We start from the raw sequence: 19,532 nt of genomic DNA, 5'->3' as shown, positions 1-19,532 counted from the left end.
ATTATTATTAAAATTATTTTAATTAAGTTTTATTAAAAGTTGCTAAATAAAATTTATAGCCTTTAACTTAATTATTTTAAAATTACTTTATTATTTATTATAAAAAAAAGCTTTAATATTTTATTAAAATAACTTAAATTTATTTTTAAACTTAATTAAATTAAGTTTTAACTTTATAAATCTTTTAATAAGTTTATTTATATTTTATAAATTTTAATTATATTTTTTAATAATATTAATATAATTAAATTTAAATAAAGATTATTAAGCTTATAAATTTTTATTTTAAAGATAATTTAAAAAATTAAAATTATTTTAGCTTTTTTAAAGGAAATTTAACCTTTTTAAATTAAGTAAATTTTAATTAAAATTATTTTATATAAATAAATACTTATTTTGCTTAAAATACTTAAGTTTTTAATTAATAACTTTTAATAAAGTATATTTAAAGTTTAGCTAAAGAACATTTCTTGCTAACTTATAAGTAATTTCTTCTTTTATTAATTATTTTTTTAAATATAATAAAAGCATTTTATAAAAAAGCTAAATTATAATAAGAAAAATATTATTTATATTATTAAGTTTTTAATTATATTTTATAATCTTTTCTTTTTATACTTTTAAATTATTATAAAGATTATTATAAATAATATCTTTAATAATTATAATTAAGTTTATATAATAAATTTAATTATTAAATTTATAAAAGATAAAAAGCTTTTTTTTTTAATTTTTTTAAATAAATTATTTAGCAATAATGCTTTTAATTACTCTTATTAAGTTTAAAGTAATATAATATTGCTTAAATAATTTTAAAATTTAATTATTTAAATAAGAAAATTAATAAGTAATAATTTTAAGGCTATTTAAAACTTTAATAATATTAATCTTATTAAACTTTAAAATATTTAAATTATAAATTATAAATAAAGCTACTTATAATAAAATTATTATATTAATAAAAAGTAAAACTTTTAAAATATTAATTTAAATTCTTAATTTATTATTAATAATAAATTATAAGGTTTAATTAAAATAAGGCTAATATTTTAATTAATAATAAATAAAATTAAATCTCTCTTTTTCCTTAATAAATTTCTTAAGATTTCTTTTTTAGCTTTAAGTAAAAGAAAATAAATAGTTTTTAAGGTTTTAAAATACTTTTAAAATAAAAATAAATTTAAAAGAACTTTAAGCTTAAAAGTATAATATATATATTATAATAATTTTTATTAAAATAATAATAAAATAAAGAAACTTAAAAGCAATAATATCTTTAATTAAAGTAATTGCTTTTAAGGAATTTATTTTTAATATTATTATAAAATATTTAAATTAAAATTTAAAAAATAAAAATATTAATAAATATAATAAATAAAATAAACTTAATAAAAGAATATTTTATTAAGAAATAAGAATTATAAAATTATAATAAAAAAAGCCTTTTAAATTTATATTTAATGCCTTGCTTATTAATATTATATTAAATTCTTAATAAATTAAATTTAAGTTTAATTAAAGCCTAAGTAAAATTATACTTTAAGTTTAAGTTTTTTATATAATTTAATTAATATAAAAATATATAATATAATGTTACTTATTAAATTTATAAGTAAATAAAGTGGGTATTTTAATTTTATATTATAACCTTTTTTATTTTAAGCTTAAGGTTATAATAATAATAATAAATATTAATTATAAATTTAAAGTACCTTTAATTAATATTAAGTTATATTTATAAAGTTTAAATTTATTATTTTAATCTTAAATTTATATTATTATTATATTTTAAGCATAATTTTTAATAAAAAACTTAAAATAAATTTAAAGCTTAATAATATATTAATATAAAATTAAGATAATATTTTATTTAAATATTAAAAGTATAAGAAATACCTTAAGATTAAAAAATAGTTTTAAGGTATTTATAATATTATTATAAGTTTAATTATACTTAACTCTTTTTTATAATAAGTTAAAAATAAATATAAGCTTTAATTAAAGCTTTAAGCTAATATATAAAATAATTTAGCAATATTTAATATAAAAATAAAAAGAAATAAAATTAATAAATAATTAGCTTATAGCTAACTTTTTATTTTTTTTATTATTAATTAAAAATGCATAAGATTAAAATCATGCCTAAGCTAAATTATTAATAAAAATAAACTACTTAAATAATAAAGAATAGGTTCTGCTAAACCCTTTTAAGGATAACTTAAGGAGAAACTTTAATATAATAAAAAGGAAAAATAGAAATAAAAGGAAACTAAAGAAAGAGAAAAGATAAATATTTTAAAAATTCTTAAAAATAAGAAAAGCTTAATTAAAGCACTAAATGTATAAGAAAAAGAAAAGAGTTGATTTCTTAAAAGAATATTTAAAATAAGCGTAAAAGCTAGCTTTTTATAGCCAGCCGGAATTTAGCGCGGTACCATTTCTTACGTAATTCCCTGCACCCGCCAATAATATATATAATTATTAACTTTATATAAAAATATTATTTAAATTATATATATATATATAGTTTTTTTTGCTTATATATATATTATATATATTTTAGCCCTTTAATATAATAATCTTTTTACCTTTAAAAATGCCTTTAAGAAGTATTTTTATTAATTTAAGCAATATAATTTATTAATAATTATAATAAAAAAAGGGTTTTTTTTATTATTATTATAAGGCATAAAAAGAAGTATTTATAAAGTTAAATATTTAATTAAAATAAAGAATAATAAGTTTTTAGCTAATATTTAAGTATAAAATATTTAAAAGTTATTATATTTTTAAAAATTATTAAATTTAGCATAAATTATTAAAATTTAATAATATAAAAAGTATATTAATTAATTATTTATTAATATTATAATAAATATTTTAATTTTATATTATAAATATTTTTTTAAAAGCTTTTTAAAGTATATAATAAAAAAGAAATTTAATTAATAATAATTTAATAAAAAAATTAATAGCTTAAGGCTTAAATTAAAGTTAGCTAAAAAATTATAAGGAAAAGAATTTAAATTAATTTAAATATAGCTTTTATTAATATTAAGGCTATTTATAAGGCTTAAATAAAGATGGGAAGGGTATTAAAAGAAAGCAATGCCTTTAAAGAATTAAAAATATTAATAAAAAAGGAATTATGCATTATGGTAGCGGGCAATTAAGGGTGATAATAAGGGAGTGTATGGGTGCTGAGGTGATCGGGATTAGGGGGTGATCGGAATCGGGGCCGGGGACGTTATACGCTGCGGCTATCATGGTTAGTCTTACGTATCGTATCGTCTTGTTCTTGACACTGGTGCTCACCATTTTTCTTCTAGGCTGGTCTTTTGGCCTGAACGGCAAGCTCGCCAAAGCTCCCAAGTTTGATGAGCTCAGCGACTTTGATAAGGATTCCTACAGTCTCTTCAAGATCCACACCCATGTCGACAAGGTTGGCTTCGTCTGGGTCAACTTCGATTCCTCCGAGACGCCGATGCCCTGGGAGACAATGAAATGGGGCACTGATGAGCAGCCCCGCCTCGGCGACTTTTCCCTGGACAATTGTGTGTACCACCGGACGTGGAATACGAATGGCAAATACAATTGGAAGTTGGTCGGCGAGAATTACAACGAGGTAAGTCGCAGCGACGCAAGTGAACGGGTTTTCCGCCGACTGTCTCAAAGTGCTACCGTTGCAAGGCAGATCACCAACCTCGACAGGTATTCCGTCACGCCCTACCGAGGCCGCTTTGAGCACTTCCCACCCAATAGGGACGACGTCAAGGAGGAAGACATCCAGTTCTTTGGCAATGGGGCCTTCACCTACAACTTCCCCAACACATCTGTTAATCTCTCTACCCCGTACTTCTTCATCATGCGTGTTATCCCGACCGGTCCAACCACAGTCATTACGGGGTACCAGACATTTCGCAACCCTGACTCATCCATGGGTGTCTTTCAAAGGGCTGCCGATTTCTTTGAGGGCATCGAGCTGGAGGACTACGACCTGTGCAATGGCGTCCAGATGAACTTGAACTCAGGTGTCTACATGCATGGACCGCTGCACTCTCAGCGCGAGAGCGGTGTTCTGTATTTCAAGAAATTGGTAAGGGAGGAACTGAAGAAGCACCTAGACCTCGAGCAAGAAACAGGTCATGAGATCTGGCCTGCAAAACGCAGCCAGCAGCTGCACCATGTAGTTGCTGAGGACGAGAAAATGTGCAGCGTTGTCTGTAGTCGTGGCAAGACTGGAGATATTGAAGATTTCTAGGCATTGAAACGGTCACGCAGAATGCTCCGGCCCGACTGAAGTCATTGCGAGTGTTGTATGAGAATTTTGCGAATATGTAAGCTACTCGATAATAAATACGTATGTCTCTTCTCCGGCTAAGATATTCGTCGTTGTCCGTTTCAAAAATCATTTTCTCTTGCGGAACGGTTCCGTCAAGTTGCGAGCACTCCCGAATGATACGCCGGGCATGGCGGGCGCAGCTAGTATGAGCCAGAGACTGTGGAACATCGTGTTCTTTTTTTATGCAAGGTGAGGTATTACTGAGACATCAGCAAGTGTATCTTAAATTATTAAAAATTCTATCGCAATCAAACAAGCTTCGCCATTAATTTCCGACGCGCCCTTTGTGGCTAACATATATATTTTGAGCATCTACAGTTCGTAGGAACGTGGAAGTTCGCGGCCGACCCGACTGCAGAACCAGCTAATATAAGCAAAGAATCAACCTGTCAGTAAGCCTACCGAGACATCGGGAGTGTCCGCTCAGGTCTTCACTTGGCCTTGGGTTGAATTCAATTGCGCATTGATGAAATGTCTCGGCTGGAGACGCGGTCCCGCATGTACTAAATCCTTCGCCCTGGCGATCATCCCCTGCGTCATTCTGGCTCAATCTCGTGTACAGCTCGGAAGGATTCAAAACCTTACACCGTCCAGGAGGAAATGAGCTGATTTGCTTGTTCAGTCAGCCTTGCCAAGAACTGCTACCGGTGTAACATGGCAGGATACGAAATAATGAACGACCCGTAGACTTCGAGGCAAAATTGTATGGCAGAATTACTTTCTCCTAGAAAGGCAAGGACAATATGTATCTATTGAGCCGCGGTGGGGCAAGTGCAAGCATTGCAGGCACTACAGCATTCCTTCAGACTCAGCCCCGACGTGCACGTATAGTGGTTTAGTCCAAGTTCCCAATTCATATAAGATGGCCCATCGGGTCGCTTGAGATGGACTGCGCTTCAGTCTGTGCTACCCCACAGTCAAAACAGTCTCGTAATTTGGTCTTGGACTTCAACCCGTCACCATGCGCGTCTGCTCGATAATCTCTGCCTCGTTCGCTGTAGGAGCGTTGGCTTCCAGCTTGCAGCTTCCACCCACATCAGGCCCATTCCCAGTAGGCACCGTTTCTCTCGAGCTAGTCGACTTCTCGCGCGCCGATCCGCTGGCGCCAGAGCCCCGGGACAACAGAGACCTTATGGTATCTCTGTTTTATCCAACGAACTGTACCACGCCTGATCACGGAAACTTTTCTTTTGCACCCGCCTTCACCCCTTCCATGGCGGCGGTCTTCGACAATCATGCCGGTGTCCCGAACGGCACATCAGCCAACATCATCACGCGCTCATACCTCAACGCCCCATTGGTGGACAACGAGCTGCCGGTTCTCATTTTCGGCCACGGGCTCGGGGGCTCACGTCTCATCTACACGTCCCAGATGGAAGAACTGGCGAGCCATGGGTGGATCGTTGTGGCGGTTGACCACACGTACGAAGCCATAGCCGTCGAGTTTCCGGACGGACGGATAGTGAAGTCGGTCATACCCCCTGGCGCCGGTCTTGATTACGTGCAGCTGCTGCTGGAAACTCGCGTGGCGGATGTCAAGTTTGTTGCGGATGCGCTGGGGGACTCAGCCACGCTGAAAAAGATCCCCGGGCTTGAGGAGGGCAGCACGAAGCTCAACACCGACGCTGTAGGCATCTTTGGCCACTCTTTCGGCGGAGCTACGGCTGCACAAGCCATGGCGAACTACAGCACCTTTTCCTGCGGGCTTAATATTGATGGGACCATTTTCGGATCTGTGGCAGGCTTGGGCCTTGAGAACCCCTTCGTGCAGATTGCGTCATGGAACCACACTCGAAGTATTGACCCGTCCTGGGCAGAGTTTTGGGAGAACCTGGACGGCTTCAAGCGCGAATTCCTCGTGAACGGAGCGGAACATGAGTCTTTTGAAGATGTTGCTATCTACCGGGATTTTCTTGGGGACAAGTTTCCTTCCACAAAAGAACTGTTTGGGACTTTCCCGGGAGACAGGCTTCTACGGATCGAAACGGAGCTCACCGACGCCTTCTTCGGATTTTGTATGAATGGCCAGGACTCAGGAAGGCTCGACTGGTTGGTTGAGAACGAGTTTCCAGAAGTCTCTGACATTCCATAGGAGGGTTCACATGTGCGTGCACTCAAGATCTACGGAAGAAAGAAGTAGGGTCATCTTCTGAGCATTGGTATCCGCGACTATCAGAGGCAGTTTATGACTGATTTGTCCGAAGAATAAGAGATACCGTAATAAATAATGTGTCTCTGCCTATGCGTGTTCTAACTTCATTGTAGACTGTCAAAAGTTTCTCCGAGTGATTGCTCAGCATCGTGAAACCAATGGTGTCAGCTGCACTCAAGGTTTTGTTAAAGTTTTGTTCTCAGCCGAGTAGACTTGGGGCGCTCCTTCCATGCGCCAAGACAGCAGGTTGTTCCCCGCTATAGCCGAAAGGATCCTGTGCTCCCAGGTCCATCTTGAAAGGTCACCTTCTAATCCTAGTTAGCTAGAAACCCTCTGCCCTGTAATGTAACCTTATTTCATGCAAATTACCTCGTATCGGCCTAGCAATGCCGTTATACGGGCTATTCGCAGTCAATGATCGTCGACACAGACCGAAAGTATATCCACCTTCCTAGCAGGATTCCATGCCGCAATCCCGACTCGGCTGCTTAGAAATAAGCCGTGTGGAACCAAAGATTGCTTGTTTGTTTGCTCTTAATTTTGCTTGTCTTGCCTCGTCACTACTGGTCTGTCTGTCCGTCTCGGCACATCAAGTCAATTGCTTCGTGGCATAAAGCAGGAGCTTCAAGACCGGTGGCGAAGATGCTCTCACTGGCATGTCTGTCACTTTTGGCCACGGCCGTGGGTGCTGCAGTAGGTGGAGCACGGCGGTTTATCGACGCTGACGGCCAGGGGGAAGTCTCGCTGCGCGCTGTGGGCGCAGAACTGGCTGCCTCGTATCCAGCACACAACCTGTCCATTCCCATTGATCACTTCCAAAATGAAAGCCGGTATGAACCACACAGTGATGGCACCTTCAACAATCGTTATTGGTTCGATGCCAGCCACTACAAACCCGGCGGCCCTGTCATCCTGTTTGTTGCAGGCGAAGCACCAGGAAACTATCGGTTTCCACTCCTTGAGAAAGGCATCCTCTATCAGCTTGCCTCGGCTCATGGCGGTATTGGTGTCATCTTGGAACATCGTTATTATGGGACCAGCTTCCCCTTTGAGGACGTTTCGATAGAGGACGCTAGGTTCCTGTCGACAGAGCAGTCCCTTGCCGACGCGGCCTACTTTGCCAGAAATGTCGTCTTCCCTGGACTCGAAAATGAGAATCTCACATCCTCAGGCACCCCTTGGATCGTGTATGGAGTCTCTTACTCTGGCGGACAGTCGGCGTTTCTCCGAAAGCTATATCCGGACGTTTTCTGGGGCGGTGTCTCGTCTTCAGGCGTGACTGAAGCCATGGTTGATTACTGGCGATACTTTGAGCCGGTCCGACAGTACGGACCAGCGGACTGCATCTGGACGCAGCAGTTCATCACCGATGTTGTCGACAAGATCTTCATCGACAGCAAGAATGAGACTCTGAAGGGCCAGTTCAAGCTCTTCTTCAACTACGCCGAGACTGCGTTGGACCAAAATTTCGTCGATAGTCTCTATGAGGGATTGAATTCTTGGCAAAGTAGGAACTGGGACCCCGTCATTGGGTCTGGTACCTTCAGCAACTGGTGTCAGAAGATCACAAGCCCCAAACTAGAATATCCCTCATCGGCCGCGGTCAACGCCTCAGCTTCTGAGATCCTAGAAGCCACAGGCTACGGCGGCAACGACACGCTGACCCTGCGTCTGCTCAACTATGCCGGATACCTCGGACGATCCTCCCCTGCAGATGCGGGTCCTGCAGACGAGTCTGCCTCCACCAAGGCGTCCTTGGCCGAGACTGCCGTTCCCGCGGAGCAATTCGATTCATGGGGGTATCAAACCTGCACCGAATGGGGATACTGGGTCACAGGTTCCGGGTTCGACTCGTCGCTCGGCAAGCCATTGATATCACGCATCCTGGATCTCGAGTACGAAAACTCGTACTGCGAAGCCGAGTTCGGCATAGTCACCCCGCCCAACATCACAGCGATAAACAAGTACGGCGGCTTTGATATTTCATACCCCCGCCTGGCCATCATCAACGGTCTCGCCGACGTGTGGCGCGAGGCAACCCCTGCTGCTGACGGAGCCCCTCCTCGCGAGTCTACAGTCTCGGAGCCGTGGATCCTGATCGACAATCCGCCAGAAGACGTTTGGGATGGTCTTAGAGGTGCTGGCCATCACTGGGAAGCCAACGGGATATTTGCAAACCAGACTCAGGACAAGCAGCCCCCAAAAGCCATCGCGGAGGCTCAAGCCGACATTGTTCAGTTTGTGGGAAGCTGGATCGAGGAATGGAGGAGCTCTAAGAGGGGCTGATAGTGTCACGGTACCCACTACAGTGGCCCGCCTTATAAACACCGCAGCTTCGCCTGCGGCTTGTAGACTTCTAGTTTTCCTTTCTTCGCGCAACAACAAGTTATTACCACGACTCCAATGCTGCACCGTAACAGATAGGGCGAAGAGGGCCAGATAAAGTTCCGTTCTTGTTCAACAATATTATCGTCCATTTAAGCTGTTGTCCACGAGGTGACCTTTTACAGTAGCCTGTGGAGTTGCTTAAGCAAGACAACCAGGTAGGGATCACACTGGATAGAGTCACCAAATCAGTGCGCGACACTATACGATATTGAGTAAATGCAAATTCCTGCTAGTTACCAAATGGTTGTCAATCTTGCTGCCGATGACGCCAAACCCTCAACCAACGATAATCTCAAATTCGGGGGCTCCTTGTCAAATATACGAGATTCGGTTTCCTTCTTCCAATGTACTCCTCTCCAACATCAAACCGCATTTCCTCAATCTCTGCAGATAGGCCGCATTGCTCATAGAGTCGTCGGCCGATTGGTGTCCCCTCGACAACGGCCTATCCGCCTGGATTATCAGCTATCGACTTACTACCGAAGACAAGTAATACCAGGAGGCTCAGAAGAATTTGGGAGCAGAGACTTAAAAGCAGCAAAGTTGTTACGAACCTTGACTCCTTGCTCATCTGCGGCCTTGGTCCCCCATTCCACGAGAGCTCTGCCTGCGCCAAGTCGCTGAAATTCTGGATGAACGGCTAGCAACTCGAGCACTATTTGAAATGTTAATAAGCAATATCGTTTTCTGTATCATTGATTCTCACATGCCGTAGACACCTTTGCCCCCAGAATCCCGGATAGTCTGACTCCGTGGTATCACGTACTCCCTCCACAGACGGGTCATAAATTCGCGGTCGTCCTCATCGGGCCAAACCTCTTCAACGTTCTCTGCCTCAGAAAGCTCCGCAGGCGGTGCTTCCTTCATAAAGGTCCACACCGCGAGACCGATGATGTGCTCCTGGCTCCCACCGTCAGCTCGCGCGATTGCTTTGAGGAAAGTAGAGCTCTCGGAGCTCTGATTCCAGGCTACCAAGCGCTTGGAAGCCTGGGCTTGACCGGCCGGTGTATCGTGGTTGGGGAAGTAGATGTCCACGAACGGCGCGTCGTGGCCGAACGCTTTTGAAAGGACCTCGACACAGATGGGCATGTCTCCATCGGAGACTAAGGCAACGTCTACCTTTGCTGCGCGCGCCATCTTTTCCGCTGGCTTGGGGAGATAACTGGAACGTATTCGACGTGGATGAGCAAGAGATGTCTGTAGAACGGAAGGGGTGGGGCAGGAGATGTCCGAAAGCGGGGTGCTGACGGGTGTACGATGAAGTTGCATTGTTGACGATGCCGCTGGCAATCACGTATGAAGATTATCTGTCAGATTTTGCTGATTCAAAAGTTAATAGCAGAGCCGCCACGCATTGGTCAATTGCGTTCCAATGTCGCCTGACAAGAACAAGCATCCGGTAGCTCGCTCGCCGTGTTGTGTTCTGTGCTCCACGCACGGCACTCATCATGTGTCCTTGTCTTCTTGATGGGAGGCTACAGAGAAAGGCTACATATCATGCCCATGAAGGCCGTTTCACACTGTCTAGACTTGACTTGACGGGCGCTGTCAAGTAACGGGGCTTACCACTTTTTCATGTTACATCCCAATCAGTCCTTTCTCCAGCTCAGCTATGCCAGATGATGACATGTCGGCATATCGCCGAGACTATGTGGCAAGAGATAACGCCGCTACTGCTCGACGTTGCATCGTCAGAGACTGCAACGACGGAGAGGAGTACGATCCGAGGCACCCTGCGAGATAGAGTACGATACCAGGGGCTGACATGGCTTCGGTCAACTAGTCAAATCTGGCGTTCGCGCGCACACACACCATCTCTCAGGGGAGTTCGCGCCGGCCCGGACTCGGGTCAGAATTCGTAGTTGAGACACAGGACATGCCCTTCTTTCTGTGGCTCACGTAGCCTCACCATTGTCGTATTGGCACGAATGGGTGTGGCGTGGCCTGCGACCTGCGAATCATATACACCCGGGGATACTGCGGACGCAAGCAGCGATTGTGTGCACCCACGGAGCATTCCGTAGAACATCGACCTTCCACAACTGCCATACTTCTCCGTGTCGCGGGGCACTTCTTGTCCGAAAGCAGATTAGATCCGCGACCGCTAAAGTGCTTGCGTGAGCTTTCTATCGATACTCGCACCACGCCGCACATCATGTCTCGAGCATTGATTCTGTGAGTAGTTCGCCACCATGCTCTTCAATTTGGTTGGTACCTAGGCATATGCTGCCTGTGTGTGGCTTTTCCATCCGTCGTTTGCTAATGCCACAGGGATGTCATGGCTCAGGACTACAGAAGCCTATCTTCGCACTTCATGATTGATTCTGTGGGATTTTTGGGCTGGGAGATGGCCCGTTCCAAAACTGACAGACTTTGGATAGACTTCGTAAATTACACTACGCTTCCAGGGTAGCTGCGAATGGTCTGGAATGCCGAATGAAAAGAAAGGCGCTAGTTTCGAGAATCTTATACTTTCATCAGATGACATCTGTCAAGTGATGCTTTGTCTATGCATTGATTCCCTTGGAGCTTCTTCGCGTCTAAGTCCATGTCAGCGGGCGCTTGACGCCGAGACCCGCATCGTATGTATATATTCCTAATGCTATCCACTGTGATGTGTGTTTCATTCACGATAATCACTCGAGTTGAGCAGAACGTGCCACGGCCATGGTCAGAGCTGAAAATGGTCTTCGTGCTCAACCTGAATTGCCCACGAGAAACACACTGCGGTATATGAAGTCTCGGGGCAGACAGATACTGCTTACTCGGTGGGCTCATCTCCGCATTCTGAGCACTACTACGTGTTCGCAGATGATATTGTAATATACAGCTTCCGTACGCCGTAGTCTATCGGCTGCAGTAGGACTGGCCCCAATGTAAGTGCCGCCATGCTCGTTCGGTTGCGAATACAGCAAACATCCCTTCAGCATTTGATGTTTCGAACTCTGAGTGGCTCACTCGTACTGTCTCGGATCTCGAGCTTCACGAAGACATGGTGAACTTTTGCCGGGAGGTGTTAGTTGCCCAAGTGACAGCTTTGAGAGTCAAGACCGTAGCACAAAGTTAATTGGCACCCCAGGCAGCCGCTTTGTTTCACCATCCAAGTTCGGAGTAGACAACCAAATTACCGAGCGAACCATCGTGGGTCAGCCTAGGCATGATGACCCCAATTCTCTTTCCGTCATACAGGATCTTCTCAGCTCCCCTAAAGAAGCTCAGGTAGCGGGTTTCTAGCAGTATTCTACCGATGTTGTACCAGATGAAAGGTGGTGTCAGTTAATGTGCTGGGGTTCGAGTGATCAGAAACGTCTCATCCGAGGTGAAAATGGGACGAGCGATAGGTGTGTCACCGGGCCCGGTACAGTGAGCTCTGGGAATGTCATTGCTGCACGGGTAGGGCCTAAACTCGGAATTCCGACGGTGCCTTCGTCCTGATTGCAGCCCACAAAATGCTACCCAAGTCGCGGGAAGATCGATCGCTGGGGGATCTGTCCAAAACTTTAGCAATAAGTAGCCACGGTTGATCCACGGCAGTCCCACACAAGACAGGGTCCAGTTGGTCTGAACTCCACCTGGCTGATCCGCCCCGATTCCGAGAAACGGGTTCTCGCCCAACCTCATCGCTTGCAGCAGGTTCCACGCAGCGTCTGAAATCGTCCGACATGGCTGCAATAACTTCGCTGATACATCACTTGTCCCCACCATGACCGCATTAGACTCGTAGCTTCTTCCTCTTGGGGCCGTCCCCTCTCCCTGCGTATCCAGCCCGGGGGCTGTCGGCCGCCGTCTCGCTTTGTAGCGACCGAGACTCCACCTCCCCAAGGATGTCTCTGTACCTTGCAGATCCCTCTCGTCCAACCACGGGCCGTCCCATCCCACCCCTCGTTCCCTGCAGGGCAGGTCGGATCCCGGCTGAATGGGCAGCATGCCCATCTGCCCCCGGCTACTGTGCGTCAAGACCTCGGACGCGCGCACGGGGGAACAGATCCCCCTGACCACACAAGACATCCTTCGGCCTCTTGCTGCAGAATCCGATGCGGTGGCTGGACCTCTCTTGAGGTGTGGCAAGCCAACAACACATGGCCTTTCCCCGATGTGGCCCAGTCAAACATTTGAACCCGGCCAAGGCCTCCAGATACGGCAATGCACTCGCCATGCATGCATGTATGCACATGTATGCACGCGAGGACGTTGAAGAAGATTGTCTTGCACGCAACTCGTCTGGCCTCGCTTACATGTGCGCGGCACTTCAAAAGCGCCTAGAAGGCAAAAGCCGTGAGGGTGTCGATGAGAATGTCATGTGAGACGCAAAAAAAACCGACTGTGCAAATGCAGCACAACGTGCATTCCTGCAGATGGGTGTGTGAGGACAACATCTGTATCCTGACAGATCACATTGCTTTTTGTCATCCAGCTGCCGTGCTTGTCAAGTTGACACAATCGATGTGACCGGCGCGTCCCTGACATTTAACTTTGCACGGAGGCGCCACAGCTCCAAAGACCGGCTGCTTCCTTAGCGACATATCCCCCAAGCTTGGATCCCAGCAAACGCGCCCTGAGCTGGGCATTAAACCTCTTTAGCGGGAACCTGGCAGTGGGTGTTTTTCATGCATTCCACAAGTTCCGGCTCGGATCACGTTCCGACGGATCCCGAATCGGGACCAGCAAATTGTGGTCTCAAGTCCAGAAGCTCCACAGCAAGCTTCTTGTCCCAACTCTTCGGCCCATCCATCTCATCAGAGCATGGATATCTCGACGGGGACATGGGATTGTGGGCCGGTCTGCAAGCAAGAGCACTTGCATCTAGATGGCACTGTGCCTGTTTGGGTAACACCGGCCGATGCAACTCTCGAGAGCCAACAGCCATTACCTTCCCGGATTGGCAGTCCAGGCTCTGGAATAGAGGCATCACCCTGGGAATTGACTTCCCTTTCTTGCCCAAGTGGGGCCCCACTCAGCCATCAGCCATGCGACTCCAGCGTGCGCGTCCGACGCAGATTCGCTTTAGATGCACTGCCTTGCATTGAAATCTCCTCGGGAATCCTTACGGGTTTCATCACACCATTACGCCGTTGGGCGGTTCCTCAAAATGACAGAACAGCCAGGGCGAGCCTCTCTGCGGGACATCCGGGCGAGGGATCATGCCCACCCATGTGCACTTGGTATGGCCACAGCACCGGCTTAAAGCTCGGGTTGTTTCTCGGCGCCGGGGAGGCGCAGGGGGAGGCTCGCCACGAGGCCGAAAAGTTTAATCCCAGTGAAAACTATTTCCCTCCCGTGGGCCTCCTTCCCTTTTACTTCGATACCACCTTGTCAATTCCCCCCCGGCCTGTGCTCCCTCATGCTTTCTCATCGCCGACTTGTTCGCAAGAGCTGAGGCTCAGGGCTCACCGCGCTCGCGATGCCTGGCATCAACCAACTCCCGGCTGGGTCAGAAGGGGCGGCAGCCATCTCGCTCATATGGGCGTCGACTAGCTGGATCTGCAGCAGCTTGCTGCTGTGGCTGACATGGTCGCACCACGAAGGATGGTCTTGTAAGACAGCCTGCTTCCGTTTCTGTTCATGATGGCCGCCACTTGCATAATATATGATGCTGAGACTGCCCCGACTTCCAGACCTTTCGCTGCTAGCTGTGTCGTCGATATCCAGCACGACCTTCTCCATTGTGCAGCAAATACGAGACATCACGTTTTACGTCGATATAGTGACGGAGGGATTCGAGCGCAAGTTGAGACTACCCGCCGACGACCCAGAACTAGCCATCGCCAATGGGTCCTTTGGAGCTGACTTGGTCCTCTATTATCTTCGTACGACTTGTCTCACCACTCCTTGTGACACGAACCCCGCTGACACAAGTCTGCAGAGTACTACCTGTACAGCGTGCAGGCAATGCTGGTCATGTTCTGGGCGGCTGAACTGTGCCAGTTGACATATCAAGTTGGGGAGCGGCGGGCGATTAGGCTCACGTTCCGCAAGCTGCACACCGCGGGGAAGTTGATCTCGTGGCTTCTGCCCTTGCTGACTATTCTGATGCTACGAATCCCGTCACTTAAGGAGTCTTTCGTGGCTTTTATCCTCATTGCCGACTTACCTTGTCAGTTATCCCATAAACACACATCTGTTCCCTCAGAGAGTATTTCCCGGCTAACCCTGCGAGTAGTGATGATCAGCCTTGCCATAGGCAGTGGGCTTATGATAGCAGTTCTGATCAGATACGTGAGGACAAGACAAGAGTTCACACAATGGAGCCCGCCAGATTGGAACTCCGGTTCGACTTCACAAGGGGGCACAGCAGCCGCCGGCTCTCGAGACAGCTCGCACCGTAACTTGTCGGGAAGACGTGGACTCTACGATAGATGGCTCATGGTTCGCTTCACCATCGCTTTTGTCTCCCTAGCGTAAGGCCACACCCCTCTTCCCCTTTCCCAGTACGCGTCTGCATCATTGTAATAACATCCCCGCCCTCACACAGGATATTTGAGTGCACCAACACTCTCTTTCAAGTAACGGCATTGCAAAACAACATCAAAGACTCAAAGGCTTCTGCGCCGGACTTGAGCGCGGGCCATGCGATACAGACCATGGTCCTTTTCATGCCCGGAACAACACCAGGCATCTTCATCTTCGTCGTCTTCGGCACCACAGCTTCGTCGAGGAAGAAGCTCGCCAACCTGCTGATACCAAAGAGCTGGCGCGAGTCGCCGAGCTGCTGCTTTGGCGGCCGCAAGAGCCGCTCGTCCACAGCCGACCCGCTCTCGTCGGGCGAAGGCGGCATAACCGTCAAGCGCTCCTTGACCGTCACATCAACGAGCCGACTGCGCGCCGGCCAAGCATACGATGACGATTTCTCCGAGCCGAGCATGATATCGATGGATGATCTTCCCGGGCGGTCGGACGGCACACGATCAGTGCAGATCTCGCACATGAAGCCATTACCCCTGACACCAGGCTCGCCGCCCACGTCGAGATTCAATACACCGACCAAGGACAGTTCGCGCAGTGGTGGCACGACATCAAATGTGAGGGAACTGACATCGATTGAGGAGAAGGACAGCGTCGGGGGCGGGGCGCTGACGAGGACGAACACGGACGATTCCCTCCGGGTCCCGAATATTCAAGTCCTGGGGGCGGAGCATAGCGATGATTCGGGGCCGATATTGCCGATACAAGGTCACGAGGTACGACTTTCGAGGGACATGTTCACGCTGAACAGGGAGGGGAGCCGAAGTAAGGGAGACAGGAAGTCCCTGAACTTTTTGAGGCCGAATCGATAGCAGGCCCATATTTGTAACGACTTGACGGCATCTTGACTGTAAATAGAACATAATCACGCCATCCATATTCCAACAAAAAATGAGTGAATACGCCGTCATTGACATGGACGGACTGACGCCGACCTTAGCATATTAAACCCAGCCGGCAGACAATTATTCTGCGACATCACGGGACTCGTGGCACGACGCAAAAGCATCTGCACGGATGCCACTCAATCTGTGCGCCTTTTTAGATCAAGATCTGCATTTAGCCTTACCATACACCCGGGCCGGAACGCGGTACGGCAGGACTGGTTCCAACCCCCGAGCACCTTAGCACGGACATGGGGCGTCCGCTATATTGCCCGAAGCGGCAGTCCTGCCAGCGTCCGATGTAACAGGCGAATTAACACCCACTGGAGCCATTCCGATGGCCCCTGGCAAATACTTTTCGTGCTATAGATGTCTTGCAGAATAATTTGAACTCAAAAGTCCTGCCAAGAGTGAAAAGCTCCCGGTCCCAAAGCCCACCTCTGCTTGTTGGCATATCGAAATACGTTTTCCGGCATCTTACTCCTGCACTCGTCGCGATGATGTGGTCCGCGAGAAGTTGGCTGGCAGCTTTATGCCTGTTGCCAGAGACAGTCCTTAGCGCCAACCTGCTTGTATCCCACTTCAGCGGCAGTATCTACTCGCTCTCGTTAAAGACAAGCAATGGGAAAGGACAGCTGGCTATCACATCCACTCTGCGAGCAGGTGGCCTCACGCCCAGCTGGTTGACACTGGATTCTGCGACTGGCAACCTATACGTGACAGACGAGGCCCAGTATGGTGCCCCTGTGCTCACTACGCTCAAGGTCAACAACGACAACAGCGTACAGTTGGTCAGCACCGCGCCAACAAGCGGTGGTGGAGTTCACAGCTCGCTGTACGGAGGCAGCGATGGGCGAGGGTTCTTTGCTGTGGCTGAATAGTAAGCCTCAAAGCATGTTCCCTCACCAGAGACGTACACTAACAATCGGGACAGTGACCCCTCGACAATAACAACCTACAGGCTGCCCCTGTCCGGAAGCTCCAAGCAGGTCCAGAAACTCGCCTTCAACATGTCCGCCCCGGGACCGGACCCCTACCGCCAGGACAAGCCGCACCCACACTCCGTCTTCGCCGACCCGACCGGCAGGTTCCTGCTCAGCGCAGACCTGGGCGCAGACCTGATCCGCATCTTCAGCATCGACGCCTCAACCGGCCAGCTCACCAGCTGCCCCGCCGCCGCAGCGGGAGCCGGCGACGGCCCGCGCCACGGCGAGTTCTGGGAGTCGCCCTCGGGCGCCTCGTACCTCTACATCGTCAACGAGCTCGCGGGGTCCGTCACGACGTGGGCCGTGACGGCCCCTGCCGCCGGCTGCCTCGGCCTGAGCGAGATCCAGTCGTCGCCGACGTACCCATCGGGCAAGACGCCGCCCGCCGGGTCCAAGACGGCCGAGGTGCACATCTCGGGGGGGTACGTCTACGCGACCAACCGCAACGACCAGTCCTTTGGCACCCAGCAGGACTCGGCTGCCACGTTCGCGATCGACCCGGCCTCGGGGAAGCTCTCGTTCGTGGAGGCGACGAACACGCACACGTACTTCCCGCGCACGTTTGCCATCAACAAGGCCGGGGATGCGGTGGCGTACGGGGGCCAGACCTCGTCGACTGTCGTGGTGGTCGCGAGGAACGTGACCACGGGGAGGCTGGGCGACGTGGTTGCCCAGCTGCAGGTCGGGGCGCCGGGGACGGTGAATAATGAGGATGGGCTGAGTGCTGTTGTCTGGGATGAGTGATCTTTCATCGGGTGAAACACTCGAGGTCGGCAGTGAGCGTTGTCTGGATATTAAATATCGTAGTCTCGGCTTTCGTGTTGAAACGGTACTATAAGTAGAGGCCGCTTTCCGTGGGTAGACCTAGGGATAGAGTATTCACATGAGAAGACTACCACTATCTCATTATGTGTGCAATTGATACTTTGGAATGCATCCCCCTATTATTTACCTTCTTCTGTCTTCTACTATACACATAGACCTGGGCTTCTTTCTTATTGTAGGATCTTACAACGGCACTTAGGACAGGTTTCATCCAGGCATTGAATATGGCTTGATTTTACACTGGGGTGCAGAACTCGATTATCATCTGAGGAATACCGCGAGCAATTCATTACGAAAAGTAAGAATACGGAAGCGTCAGGAAGCACCTATTTCACTCCAAAGCAGCTGACGATTAAAAACTTGAGCTACTAAAGTTGTTCTCTCATGGGATTAGCGCTTGCTGTTGCTGAGGATTGCCGCAATTGAGATCAATGCTCTTCTGCACCTTGGCTCTCCAGCCAACGCTGTGTACTTCTCAATTGTGACTCTCTGTGCCGAATGTTACGGTACGTGTGCGCGTGTAAGTAAGTGGTGACATTCGCAGCATGGCGGGCTCAATCCTCTCCCCGCTTGCTCTCAATCAATTCGAGGTATCATAGTACACTAAGCTCTGATGTGTCAATGAATCCGCTTGTATTGACTTGGTCACGCAGTCTGAGTTTTGCCATTCTTCTGTCAATTGACAGTCCCCATCCCTTGGAACAGTCGAGTGGATATGAGCATGGGCAGGGTGATATTGAACAGCAAGCAGGGGTTGAGAACAACTCAGCCCTTTTTTTTTTTACTGCCGCATCCTTCAGGATCAATTGAACCAACGCCTCGGCATAGCCGTTGGGAAGCGTGCACCCCGTGCGTGCAGATGTCTGTCAGCCGACCTCAGTTTTTTCCGGGTGGATGATGAAACCGTGCAGGCAGCGAGACAATGACAAGAAAAACACCAATGCTCTGCTCCTCCGGTGTGGGTACGTCAGAGTGCATCACGATGGGCCGTTCAAGAGGCTAGCCCCGTACGAGCCACCGCTTGGCCGGGCTCGGCTGCCGTGCAATCAAGTGGTCGGCCTCGGTGGCAGTGTGCCGCGTTCCTACATTACTAGGGCGCGTCCGTGGGCGGTAGGCCGGCAGAGGCTGAGTAAAGAAGCCCAGAAAAGGAACACAGAGGATGGCGTCCTGTGGTCCACTCGAGTGAAGATCCCCTGCATTGGCCAAACCTGGCCTGGGCAGCTTCGCTGACTTTGCTGGGCAACCCTGGGCGGCATAAGTCACTGCCTAAAAAAGAGTGCTTGGCTCGTGTCAATTAGTGGCTGCGGCTGAGAGGCCGCAGAGGCAATGCAGCGTCTGGAGCGGATCACGGGCGGAGTTGGGCTGTCTCTGTCGACCGGGGACGGGATCCTTCGCGTGCAGACGGGCCTGCAGGCAGGGATCTTGTGTGTGGTGTGGCTGCAGGCGCCCAGCGACAAAGAAAATCAACAAGTTGAAATAAGTCTGGGTCAGCC

At 47.0% G+C, this 19,532-nt stretch overlaps 6 protein-coding genes across 6 annotated transcripts; 5 read left to right on the top strand and 1 right to left on the bottom strand.

The window, feature by feature from the left end:
* Nucleotides 1–3,265: 3,265 nt before the first annotated feature.
* On the top strand, nt 3,266–4,261 carry INS49_015091 (uncharacterized protein; the record flags this gene model as incomplete). The annotated part of the gene is made up of 1 exon (XM_043175777.1): nt 3,266–4,261. One exon carries the CDS (start codon nt 3,266–3,268, stop codon nt 4,259–4,261), a length of 996 nt encoding a protein of 331 aa, XP_043020734.1.
* Nucleotides 4,262–5,303: 1,042 nt separating this feature from the next.
* Nucleotides 5,304–6,434, top strand: INS49_015090 (uncharacterized protein; the record flags this gene model as incomplete). Its single annotated transcript, XM_043175776.1, has 1 exon — nt 5,304–6,434. One exon carries the CDS (start codon nt 5,304–5,306, stop codon nt 6,432–6,434), a length of 1,131 nt encoding a protein of 376 aa, XP_043020733.1.
* A 702-nt stretch (nt 6,435–7,136) lies between these two features.
* On the top strand, nt 7,137–8,780 carry INS49_015089 (uncharacterized protein; the record flags this gene model as incomplete). Its single annotated transcript, XM_043175775.1, has 1 exon — nt 7,137–8,780. The coding sequence occupies one exon, from the start codon at nt 7,137–7,139 to the stop codon at nt 8,778–8,780; it is 1,644 nt and encodes a 547-aa protein (XP_043020732.1).
* Nucleotides 8,781–9,584: 804 nt separating this feature from the next.
* INS49_015088 (uncharacterized protein) lies at nt 9,585–10,019 on the bottom strand (the record flags this gene model as incomplete). Its single annotated transcript, XM_043175774.1, has 1 exon — nt 9,585–10,019. The coding sequence occupies one exon, from the start codon at nt 10,017–10,019 to the stop codon at nt 9,585–9,587; it is 435 nt and encodes a 144-aa protein (XP_043020731.1).
* A 4,264-nt stretch (nt 10,020–14,283) lies between these two features.
* On the top strand, nt 14,284–16,156 carry INS49_015087 (uncharacterized protein; the record flags this gene model as incomplete). Its single annotated transcript, XM_043175773.1, has 5 exons — nt 14,284–14,416; nt 14,498–14,689; nt 14,746–14,976; nt 15,043–15,280; nt 15,355–16,156. 5 exons carry the CDS (start codon nt 14,284–14,286, stop codon nt 16,154–16,156), a joined length of 1,596 nt encoding a protein of 531 aa, XP_043020730.1.
* Nucleotides 16,157–16,725: 569 nt separating this feature from the next.
* On the top strand, nt 16,726–17,958 carry INS49_015086 (uncharacterized protein; the record flags this gene model as incomplete). Its single annotated transcript, XM_043175772.1, has 2 exons — nt 16,726–17,108; nt 17,163–17,958. The coding sequence occupies 2 exons, from the start codon at nt 16,726–16,728 to the stop codon at nt 17,956–17,958; spliced, it is 1,179 nt and encodes a 392-aa protein (XP_043020729.1).
* Between the last annotated feature and the right edge of the window lie 1,574 nt (nt 17,959–19,532).

This window comes from Diaporthe citri (genome assembly GCF_014595645.1).
Source record: "Diaporthe citri strain NFHF-8-4 chromosome Unknown scaffold_8, whole genome shotgun sequence".
Taxonomy (NCBI): domain Eukaryota; kingdom Fungi; phylum Ascomycota; class Sordariomycetes; order Diaporthales; family Diaporthaceae; genus Diaporthe; species Diaporthe citri.
Note: the sequence above shows the minus strand (reverse complement) of the source record. Positions and strands in the feature narration are given on the sequence as shown.